Source organism: Schistocerca nitens, chromosome 2, assembly GCF_023898315.1.
Source record: "Schistocerca nitens isolate TAMUIC-IGC-003100 chromosome 2, iqSchNite1.1, whole genome shotgun sequence".
Lineage (NCBI taxonomy): Eukaryota > Metazoa > Arthropoda > Insecta > Orthoptera > Acrididae > Schistocerca > Schistocerca nitens.
In genome coordinates this window covers 725,444,013-725,456,228 of record NC_064615.1, presented here as the reverse complement: position 1 = coordinate 725,456,228, position 12,216 = coordinate 725,444,013, and the positions used below count along the sequence as shown (strand labels likewise).

At 42.3% G+C, this 12,216-nt stretch overlaps 1 protein-coding gene across 3 annotated transcripts in view; it reads left to right on the top strand.

Annotated features, from left to right (window-relative positions):
* LOC126234583 (sodium/hydrogen exchanger 9B2-like) overlaps nt 1–12,216 on the top strand; it is a 547,662-nt gene that overhangs the window by 506,778 nt on the left and 28,668 nt on the right. For all 3 annotated transcript variants that reach the window (XM_049943295.1, XM_049943294.1, XM_049943296.1), the window contains exons 7-9: nt 2,835–3,010; nt 6,165–6,271; nt 10,104–10,268. In XM_049943295.1, the coding sequence (XP_049799252.1) occupies nt 2,835–3,010; nt 6,165–6,271; nt 10,104–10,268 (448 nt within the window). The remainder of the gene's footprint in view (nt 1–2,834; nt 3,011–6,164; nt 6,272–10,103; nt 10,269–12,216) is intronic.

Genomic DNA, 12,216 nt, shown 5'->3' with positions numbered 1-12,216 from the left:
CAAGTACTATGACAGGCGGGAAGTGAGAAAAATTGGATTTCATGGTTGAGCGGCTGCTCATGAGCCACACATCACGCCGGTAAATGCAAAACGACGCCTCTCTTAGTGTAAGGAGTGTAAACATTGGACGATTGAACAGTGGAAAAATGTTGTGTGGAGTGACGAATTACGGTACACAATGTGGTGATCCGATGGCAGGGTGTGGGTATGGCGAATGCCCGGTGAACTTCATCTGCCAGCGTGTGTAGTGCCAACAGTAAAATTCAGAGGCGGTGGTGTTATGGTGTGGTCGTGTTTTTACATGGAGGGGGCTTGCACCCCTTATTGTTTTGCATTGCACTATCACAGCACAGGGCTATATTGATGTTTTAAGCACCTTCTTGCTTCCCACTGTTGAAGAGCAATTCGAGGATGGCGATTGCACCTTTCAACACGATCGAGCACCTGTTCATAATTCATGGCCTGTGACGGAGTGGTTACAAGACAATAACATTCCTCTAATGGACTGGCCTGCACAGAGTCGTGACCTGAATCCTATAGAGCACACTTGGGATGTTTTGGAACGCCGACTTCGTACCAGGTCTCACCGACCGACATTGATACGTCTCCTCAGTGCAGCACTCCGTGAAGAATGGGCTGCCATTCCCCAAGAAACCTTCCAGCACCTGATTGAACGTATGCCTGGGAGAGTGGAAGCTGTCATCAGGGCTAAGGGTGGGCCAGCACAATACTGAATTCCAGCATTACCGATGGAGGGCGCCACGAACTTGTACATCATTTTCAGTCAGGTGTCCGGATACTTTTGATCACACTATGAGAAGTGGTTTGACTACAGTTCTACTGACTTAAAACCTAATGTTGTACTTCCTTAACTGTATTTTCACAAATAACACACAGCGCCGCAGTATTGATGACACTTCGACTAAAGACTTTCTTCCTGCTATTTAATCGAAAACTGAAATTTTTAAGACCTTGGCTGTGTACAAAATACAAGCTGGTTCCCGCAGAAAAGAAAACAGCGACCAACCACTGTTAATAATGTTATTTGCATAAACAAATAGCGCCGTTGTTGATTTCGACTAGACGGGTTCATTTTCAGACGGCTACTCACGTTTATGTTAAAATTTTTGTTGTTTATGTAAAGTACTGGGGAAAAAGCTAACAAGTTATTACAAGTGGCAGGTGGCTGTTTTCTTCTTTGCGGGAATCACCTTGTAAAAACTTTCTTATTGACACTTGGACAAACTTTCCCGGTAGGTCACTTACAACGTTGTTAATAAAGCATTTATTTTCTTATTTGTTGACATCGGACCTAATCAACTGAAGAGTAGAAATAGGAAATATTCCACATGGCAAATATGACTTGTCAGGAGAATGAATAAAACAAAAAAAATGCTCTGAGCAGTATGGGACTTAACAGCTGAGGTCATCAGTCACTTAGAACTACTTAAACCTAACTAACCCAAGGAAATCGCACACATCCATGCCCGAGGAAGGATTCGAACCTGCGACCGTAGCAGTCGCGCGGTTCCGGACTGAAGCGCCTAGAACCGCTAGGCCACAGCGGCCGGCCAGCTACAGCTCTGTCTCAGTGCACTTACAGTTTAGATAAGTTCTTTGACTAGGCCAAGGGTCTCCAAACGTTTTAGTCCGTGGGCCACATTGACTCCTCCACGAAGTCATAAGGGCCAAGATCCACCTAGTGGGATTAAAGCACCCTAGCACTCCATGATCACCGTAGTGTAAGGCTAAAGGAAAGATGAAATCGCAAAAATCTAAGGTTGTGGGAATAGCTAGCACTCACTGAAACGGACTAAGATTTTTATTTAATTACATAATTTTTATTGGTGGACGTACCTGACCGAAATTCTGGAGTATTTTATTCTGGCGAATTTCATCGACAAAAAAGTATGTCATTGCACATTCTGTATGTATTTTACGACGTAATCAAAAGAAAGTGAAACATCGCTTAAGAAGCATCTTCCATAATGATTGATTACTAAGGCTAGTCGCCGAAGTGGCGTCCATTTGAAAGACTTGCACCAGATTCGTGAGTAGACTAAAATGCTGGAATAAGCTTTTGGCGTGAACTTCTTCTCATTTTTATTTTAAACTACATACAGAACATGAGTTTTTGTACCTCTCTTTGGTTTTCCGTTTCTTTTCACAGCTTATTGTTGACCTCAATGGTTGAGCTACTTATTCAGTTTTACCGGCATGAGTAATGTAAACCTGCAGGTTGAAGGTAAGGGCAGGATTTGGGCAACTATATGTCTTATATGGCTGCATACCATACTTATTGTGATAAAAATTACACAAACTGCTATTGTGCTAGTCTGTTAACCGTTCTTTTTATTCTTTCCTTTTCTTTTTATTCTTTCCTTTTCTTTTTATTCTTTCCTTTTCTTTTTATTCTTTCCTTTTCTTTTTATTCTTTCCTTTTCTTTTTATTCTTTTTTTTTTCACTATCGCACGGAGCATGGTCTGTCTGTTTATTGTGGATAGCCACAAGTTTAACCATGACCTTCCGCTTTGTAAAGATAGAGCTCCGACAATGTCGCGGTGTATTGGTCGCGATAGGCCTCGAAACTCAATTGTTGCCAGTATAGGTACCACCTCAAATATTTGGCGGGCCGGATACCGGGGATGACCGGCCAGCTAACGCGGGCCGGTTTGCCGGCCCTCGAGTTTGGAGACCCCTGGCACTAGGCGATTCGTCTTTGTTGCCCATTCAGAGCCCTAGCGACGTTCTAACACAAGTAGCGGATAGCGAGAGCAGAGCAGCACAGCGCAGCGCAGCGTGGTGACGTCGGTGCTGTCTTGTGCTGTGGCAGGTCGGTGGTGGCGGCGGTCTCGCCGGCGGTGATCGTGCCCGGGCTGCTGCGGCTGCGCACCAAGGGCTACGGGGTCAGCAAGGGCATCCCCACCGTCATCATCGCCATCTCCGGCATCGACGACGCCACCTCCGTCGCCGTCTTCGGCGTCGTCCAGAGCATCATGTTCTCCCAGAGTGAGTGCCCCTAAAACTTGCACGCTTGTCACTCCCAGTACCGCCGTGGTTACTTTGACCACTCACACTAAACGTTTTACAGCTCTCTGCTGTCTCTGTTAAGTGTTTAGTATACATAGTTTGGTGGTAAAGTTCCATCAGTATACACTCCACGATTCAGTGTAGTGTCGATTTTCCTCCGCAAAAGTTTATGAACCTGTTGCGACTTATAATTGTATACGAAAATCTGTTAAAATCAGGTTGCGCAAAATTCATCCATATCATTTTACTGCAAAGCCATAGGTGTCTTCAACTGTATCACGCATGTTACTCGATTAATTCTCGAAACAAACCACTGATTAGTTTCTTCTTCACTTGCATATATCTACCAGTATGTTAAGATTTCTGAGGTCGTGTGCATGATTTCACTGTTTTGAGACTACTTTGACCACTGGTCATTGTCATCCCAGAAGTACAGATACACGTAGTTTGGAATTACGGGAAGAAAAAAACATTAATCATCAGTATATGACGAAAACTCATGTAATTGTTAATGTGGCTACAACTAACAAAAACAAATGTCATATATTGCTGTAAACACAAGTTATTGTTGCTCAGGCAATGATTCAGGTATAGCACATAATGTCAAATATCTCCGGAAACAAGTAACGAAGTTTGTTTGGTTACAAGAGCCAGATAATGTCTCGATAAAAGAAGAACATAATCTTGATTCCAACTGCACCGGATGTTATGAAACTAGGATTTAGGTTTAAAATGGCTGAAACTGAAGGTATTATGCTAAACATCCTAGTACCTTTCATTGTACTTATACTTTTGATGATGGATCACAGAATTTATGTATCATACTAGGTTTTTTCTTTTATGAGGCTTAATGAAGCACTTAGGAAAACTTTAGATCAATTTATTTATTTCTGGGTGGTGAAAGTTTCATTGTATTTTTGAAATATTGACGACAAATAGAATGCTAATTGACAGTTGTGGTGGAAGCAAGGCCAGTTAATGTGTCCCAAAATTCATGCAAAATTTCACCACATGCAGTTTTTTCGATTACTTCCTCTGCATTTAAGGAAATGTACTGTACTAACGGGCGTGTAATGCTTTCATACAAGTCCCTATGTTTACTACGATAACTATCACAGACGTTAAAAATTCATGACAATCACATTCGAATCTGAAAATCGGTCAAAAGATACCCGGTTGACGGTACTTTGCGCAGCAAACCACGTTTCGTATTACACATGTTTAAAAGTGCTGCTGTATTGGAAACGCTTGCTACAATCAAGTAGAGAAGCGCTCCATATCGACCAGCCACCAGTGCTGCTATTGTGTCTCATCCTGTGCATATTAGTAGAAATATTTTGCTAAGCTCGTCTCATACAAAAAATTTTGTTATTCATGTAGCCAAAAAGGTTTCACTGGCGCTGTTAGATCCTCGTGGATTTTATTTGTATACTGGCTTTTTGACCGCGTGTATATAGTATATCTGTCACGTATTTATCACATTTCACACATATTTGTACACATTTCATCTGCCTCTGTAGTAAATTTCGTCCCATCGTTTCATTTCAGTCCTGAGGAAACTGCCTGGGTAAGAAGTACGCAGTGCGTATTCTTGCGCCCTACTTGACGCATTGAACAACACAAATAAGACACAGAGTGCACTTAATACTTTTAAAGTATTCCCCGTCAACTAAACTAGGAAGAAATACCAAAAGACTTTTGAAGTTCTTAACATTTTTACATGTCACCCTTCTTTCCGATCATAACCTGTAGGACTTGAACCTGCACAGGTAGGAGTGGGGATTAAAACAACGCGACACAGAAGTAATGAGTCACTTGTATATTGAAAATTGTTGAAATTGTCCCCAAGTGTTGGTTATGCTTCTGTTTCACAGTTCTTCGACCTCACTCTCAGCCATAGGTTACTAGAGCTGTCTTCCTGTCTCAGTAGGTTTTCTTTTTTTTTTTTTTTTCCAGATAACAAGTGATATCTGTGCCAAGTTTGGTATACATTGATTAAGGCGTTACACAGATATTCTGCTGTGCACCTGTCTTTGCACCCCTGCCACTACCTCACCCCTAGGACTTAAACGTCATTGCGCCAGTCACCAGTGAACAAAGTGACGACTAAAACTATGGATTCGATACTGATATCGTTCATTAACTAATATTTTTACACGTCACGATTTTCTACTCCCACTCACACCCCCGGCGGTGTGTCACACTCACATTATCTGTACACAAATAATAAAAATTATATGTGTGCAGAGAATTTGGCTGAAATTGCTCCAGATATCCCAGAGTTAATCTTCTGTGTCATCCCCTTTTTCAACTGCACCCCCATCTGTATGCTTCTCTCCAGAACGTAAGTTGGGTATGTATCAAGACTGGTTGAAATAAATCTAGTTGTTCAGTAGGAGATATCGAACATTTGAACATGCATACATTCGTACATGTATACATAATGTACATGTATACATACATAATTCTTTATAATATACTAGCATCTTTTTCCCACAGTTTCACTTATCTATGCACCCAGCACACAATTCACACATACCTCCTCCCCCTCCTCTCCTCTCTCTGTCCACAACATCCTCCCCTCCCCTCCCCGTCTCTCACTTAATCTCCAGCCCCCCCCTCCCCCCCGCCCTTTGCCCATCTGCACATGTAGCCCCTGCAAGGCATACAGATGCTATCTGCACTATAACCTCTCGAGCAGGCCAGCATATATGTCAGGAGTTGGAAAAAAAAAAACCCTTGGTTGAAATCAATTAAGTAATTACACACACACACACACACACACACACACACACACACACACTGTATATATAAAGGGATACAGACTCGCAACACAGTTGTGTATTATACAGTGGAAGTGTGGTCAATATTTGTTATTTAACCATGTAAAGATACAGCACATTGCTTAGCTGCCTGTGTTCCCTTGTTTGTCAAGTCTGTCACAATCTTTTGTTAAATTGAAACTGTGTTCTGGATCTGGATTCGAAACCAGAACCTTACTTTGCAATGCAAATCAGGCGTGACTCCGTTCCTGTCCTCAGAAAGCAGAGACCTGATGCTTTGAGTATGGGTCGTGAGTCACCGCAGAGTGTAAGAGCCAGTCTGGAAACAGTTTGTTAACGTTTGTTCACAGATAGTCTGGCATATCAGATTGCGCAGGGCCCGGTGTCTGTTTTCGGCGGCATCGGCTTCGGCGTCGTCTGGGGAATTCTCGCCAAGTACATCCCCGAGAAAGACGATGTGAGTATGCTATTTGGGTACGGCACTAGAGATAATCCTTGAGAAACCAGTCCTTTTGTGGTCAAATTGTGCTCACTTTCGATTTAGTAATGCAATTGAAAAACTGGTCTTTATAGAAATTCTTTCCTGATTGTTAATCTCCAATATTATACATTTTATTACAAGCAAGATATGCTAGGTACGTTAATTTAATGTTTTAAATATTATTATTATATACCAGTGTATGCGCCATTGCGCAGTAATAGTGGTGGAAGAAAGGTGCAAAATTTTAGTTGTACTGCCTGCTGATTAAATAAATTATTGCCTAAGTATTTACTAAATATTTATATAGCAGTAAGCATATATTTAAGGTAGAAATTACAGGATATAGGTGATTGTCTAAAAACTAAAAGGAACCATTTCAGATAAATTACTTGTTCATCTTGTAGGCAGCACATACATTCAATTTCTTGTCCTAAGTCGTCAGGTGTCTTTTCCTGTGGTGTTTCCAAAGATGCACTCCGGTCAACGGAAATAGAATGTTTATGACGTGGATAATTCTGACTTGGTTTTTTTATGAAATAGCATTTTTATTACATTTAAAAAATCGTAATGCATATTAAGATTTAAGTATGTCTAGACAGTGATTTAGTTAATCTTGACTTCAGTTTTCAAGCATTTACTGAAAATTCTCATATACACATTCCCGCATTTCTCTACCAACTTTAGCCACTTCTTGGTTGATTACCTCTTAAGGGTTTTTGGAGCCAAGAGATGTTGCCAAAGCTTGAAATGACCCAGCCTCGTAACAAGCCATTAACGGCGTCCATAAATAAACGTGCAATGTGCTGGTTTGCATCATTTTGTAGGAAATAGACATTTAAAATGTTGTATATACGCCGTTTTCTCAGTTATGCACGCAACAAAGTGTTCCCCAGGTGAACGTAATGCACCATTTTCATCTTTAAAAAATATAATTCAGTAAACCCAAAAACTCGAAGTAATAACACTCTGAATGGTTATTTTTGCAACACTACTGGATATTCTACTAACTGATCTCCGTACTCAAATAAAAATTATCTGCATCGCTCATGATTAAGGCATATTCCTTTTCTTTAATGAGCACTTGCAGTCGAATGGCAAAGTAAAATTACGTTTTATCTCGCGCCTTAAGCTGTTCAATAGTACGCATATTTTACCGATGAAAATTTAAATGCTTCCGTACCATTGTGCACACGAATTCACGACTTGACTTTAATTCACCTTGGGCTCCGAATCAGTGCCGACCTTTCGCTCTCAATGATTTCCGAAGTCGTTATAGTGGCTTCTCATTTACAATACCTCCTGTTTTCAGACTGTAAACGCACCTGGCAACCTTATTGTGGCTGGGAACGGTATCTAGGTGCTTCAGTCGAAACGAACGTGAAAAGTGACACAGTTGCCTTGACACAATTGCGCAGATACGCAAACAAGTGGTTGTTTATCTTTTACTGCTCCACCTCTACACCGTTATGATTTAGTGAAGCCAATGATTGCTTATTTTCCAAACCCACTTTGCCTACAACTGCACCACATACTTGTTATCTCAGTTTCGTTTCTATAGTGTGGAGAATGAGTCAGGCAAAAAATTAAAATTCATGGGTTGCTAAATGTGAAGCTTCGTAACCACAGAAAGTCACTGCTTCTATGTACCCTGCCGCTACAGCGAGTGCATTACACATCCAAAGCATTTTTATTGACACGTAGTCACTAGTATTTACAACCTCGACAAATCAAGATTATATCTTCATAGTGCCTTCACACAGGAACCGTACACTTACTTACTCCTGGGCATATATACATGATGTTTGAAAATCTTTGCATGGAACGTCTAGAGGTGGGGAACAACTTTTGTTACAGACAAAAAGTTCGCTGACGCCTCCCTCTCCCTGCTGGGTGTCGTTTTATTGAATTCGCCAGAGATTTCACTGAACTAGCAGTGTCTACTAACAACGGATGTTGCGTCTGCAGAATGTCTGCCCTAAACAACTGGCAATAATTTTCAACAAGAAAACCTTAAGAATGAGTGTGACAAAGTGGAAATAGACATTTTAGAAGCTCGGTCTACCCCCTTCCACGCAGAGCACGTGACTGGACTAAAGGAAACACGCTGCGCATAAACGCTACAGAGTGCCTACGCCCTGTCGCCTTTCAGGGGCATAATCAGTTATAAAAGACGTCTGTGTCAACAGGAAATGTTAGCGAACATTCTGCCACGAACAAAAGTTGTTCCCCATGATGCGATTTGTCACCCTTAAATGTTTGATGCAAAATCTTTGAAACACCCTGTACGTCGATTGATATAAGTAGTTTTCCGGTCTTGGAGCCTTATTTTATGCTCATGTGCAACATTTTTTCCTGTAAGAAATTTTTTTCATACAAATCTTTAACACACAAAAGTACATACCTAGCTATGCAGCAGTAAATGGCGGCCAAAATACCTCTGCGCCGATACCGGAACTAAACAGTTCGCATGATTAAGGATGAAGTACAGGTCTGTAAACAAAATTAAACATATGTAAATTATCTGAATTAAATTCTCTGTGGCGTGAACCTCGAAAGTCAAATTTCCTGAAGTGTATTTCAAACTGGCGGTCACTTGAAAACGTAGGCACTGTAAATCAACTTATTTTGTTGCCTTAGACTATAAATAAATAAACAAATGTTATGAAAGACATCATTAAATCCGTCGTCAAAATGACATGCCCGATTATGATCAATTTGGATGACTTTCAGTCGCAAATATGTGTTTAGGATCATAAGTCCAAATTAATGAATTCATTGCTTCATTGTTATGCGGATTGGCTCAAAGGCCTCGCTCCATCAGATCATCGTGTCAGATGTTTGTACGTATCAGCAATAACTTTGATAACCTCTCTTTAGCGGTGGCTTATGATCAAAAGTATCCAGTTTCCCGTTCACCTCAGCTTGCTTCCATTTACATAAACTTCCAGAACAGTAATGGTGCCGTAGATTGTCACTCGTTGAACTCCTGTGATAGTGTAACCATAACCGGATTTTTAACCTAGTTTTGTCGAAAACACACAATAGAGACATCTGATGGGGACTTAAGTCGCCATTTTCTTCGACCTAGAATATTACAATAGCTTCATAGAGAAAGAGGTATCAATAGGAGTCGCAAAGGGCCCAAGCGCCGAGAGCGGCTAGAGTGGGCGTCTGCGCGCTTCCATTGAAACGTGGTTTTCAAGTACAAAGATAATTTCCCAACAAAATCGATTTTATCATATGTTTTAAGAATAAAAGAATTCAAAATATGAAGAAAAGAGATCTTTCGCAACCTTGAGATAAAGTTGTCATCAGTTGGTAGAGCACTTGCCCGCGAAAGGCAAAGGTCCCGAGTTCGAGTCTCGGTCCGGCACACAGTTTTAATCTGCCCAGGAAGTTTCATATCAGCGCACACTCCGCTGCAGAGTGAAAATCTCATTCTGGAAAGTTGTCATCAATCTGAAGATTGATTTGAACGTCCCTGTGCTTTACTAGACATAGAGGTGATAATGTCATTGCCTTCCTATGACCTGTAAACAGACTTATCCAGCGTATAGTTTAACGTTGACTACGAACAACAGAATTTTTCGCAGCAGCAAACGTTGTGAGATGGAGTGATAAGTGGCAGATAACATTCTAGGACTGATCTGGGACCGAACCCAAAACTTTCGGGTACGTATCTAGCAGTTAGGTCAGAGACGCAGTGAAATATGTTAACAGCCCGTTGTAAGTGCTTTTGTAGTCATTAAGACGCAGCATGAGCGCATTAGACGTACAAACTGAGCGAGCCACTGGCGGTTGCCCACAGCCGTACGTGATCCCGCTGCGGGTGCTGATGCTGCTGGGCGGAGGCATGCTCGCCGTTTTCGGCAGCGAGACCATCGGCTTCGACGGCGCGGGGCCGCTGGGCTGCGTCTCTGCAGCCTTCGTGTCCTGCGTCTCCTGGAGCAGCCAGGGGCTCGACGTAGAGGACGTAAGCACCTCAAACCTTCCTTCTCGTCTTCTCCTCGTCTTCGTCTTCTTCTTCTTCTTCTACTCCTCGTCGTCTTCTTCTCCTCCTCGTCGTCGTCGTCTTCTTCTCCTCCTCCTCGTCGTCGTCTTCTTCTCCTCCTCGTCGTCGTCGTCTTCTTCTCCTCCTCCTCGTCGTCGTCTTCTTCTCCTCCTCCTCGTCGTCGTCTTCTTCTCCTCCTCCTCGTCGTCGTCTTCTTCTCCTCCTCCTCGTCGTCGTCTTCTTCTCCTCCTCCTCGTCGTCGTCTTCTTCTCCTCCTCCTCGTCGTCGTCTTCTTCTCCTCCTCCTCGTCGTCGTCTTCTTCTCCTCCTCCTCGTCGTCGTCTTCTTCTCCTCCTCGTCTTCTTCTTCTCCTCGTCGTCTTCTTCTTCTCCTCCTCCTCGTCGTCTTCTTCTTCTCCTCCTCCTCGTCGTCTTCTTCTTCTCCTCCTCCTCGTCTTCTTCTTCTCCTCCTCCTCGTCTTCTTCTTCTCCTCCTCCTCGTCGTCTTCTTCTTCTCCTCCTCGTCGTCTTCTTCTTCTCCTCCTCGTCGTCTTCTTCTTCTCCTCCTCGTCGTCTTCTTCTTCTCCTCCTCGTCGTCTTCTTCTTCTCCTCCTCGTCGTCTTCTTCTTCTCCTCCTCGTCGTCTTCTTCTTCTCCTCCTCGTCGTCTTCTTCTTCTCCTCCTCGTCGTCTTCTTCTTCTCCTCCTCGTCGTCTTCTTCTTCTCCTCCTCGTCGTCTTCTTCTTCTCCTCCTCGTCGTCTTCTTCTTCTCCTCCTCGTCGTCTTCTTCTTCTCCTCCTCGTCGTCTTCTTCTTCTCCTCCTCGTCGTCTTCTTCTTCTCCTCCTCGTCTTCTTCTTCTCCTCCTCCTCGTCTTCTTCTTCTTCTTCTCCTCCTCGTCTTCTTCTTCTTCTTCTTCTTCTCCTCGTCTTCTTCTTCTTCTTCTCCTCCTCGTCTTCTTCTTCTTCTTCTCCTCCTCGTCTTCTTCTTCTTCTTCTCCTCCTCGTCTTCTTCTTCTTCTTCTTCTCCTCCTCGTCTTCTTCTTCTTCTTCTTCTTCTCCTCCTCGTCTTCTTCTTCTCCTCCTCCTCCTCCTCCTCCTCCTCTTATCCTCCTCCTCCTCCTCCTCCTCTCCTCCTCCTCCTCGTCTTCTTCTTCTCCTCCTCGTCGTCTCCTCGTCGTCTTTTCGCAAAGCAATCTAGTTTCAGACTTCACAACAACTTTGTTAGTGACACATTTCGTCGACCTGCTCGTATAGCTTAGCGCGCTTGCGAGAAGGTAGGAATCGAATTCGTGCGGCTGACTATTTACGCTGCAGGTAGGCTGTCTACAGTTTTAAGTGGTTTTCCACGTTCGTTTAGCATGTTTGGAAGAATAATTCCGATAAAATTATCTGTGTAGTATTTGTGTTTCAAAACGATCTGTTGATTTAGAATTTCTTGAGGGTAATTTTGTGTTTGACAATATATTTCGATTTCTTAAAGAATATTCATTAGTGACCTTTCTTGTGCAGTGTGTAAAACCTTAACAGGCCATTCTATATCTTCCGCTATATGTCGTTGTGTTTTAAATTGGTGGAATGAAGTTGATGCAGTCGCTTTCTGATGTGGTCTCGAATATTGAAATTCCGACCAGTTTGACCTATATGGAAATTAACAAATACATTACATTGAATTTTATATATGCCTGGATTTGAATATACAGTTGGCTTGCTTTGTCAAGAGCGTAGTAGTGTTCGAAAATTGTGTCGTCGTCTGGTATGCAAATTTTATGTAAGTGTTTTTTAGTAATGCGTTAATTGTGAGATATCGTGCTTTGTTATGTAGCGAGTATAAATACAAATTTCTGTTTCGTTTCTAATTCTATTGTCAATGTTATATCATTACTTATGATGGATTTTGATTCTAAAAATGTCATATACCTGTACAATAAACTAAGT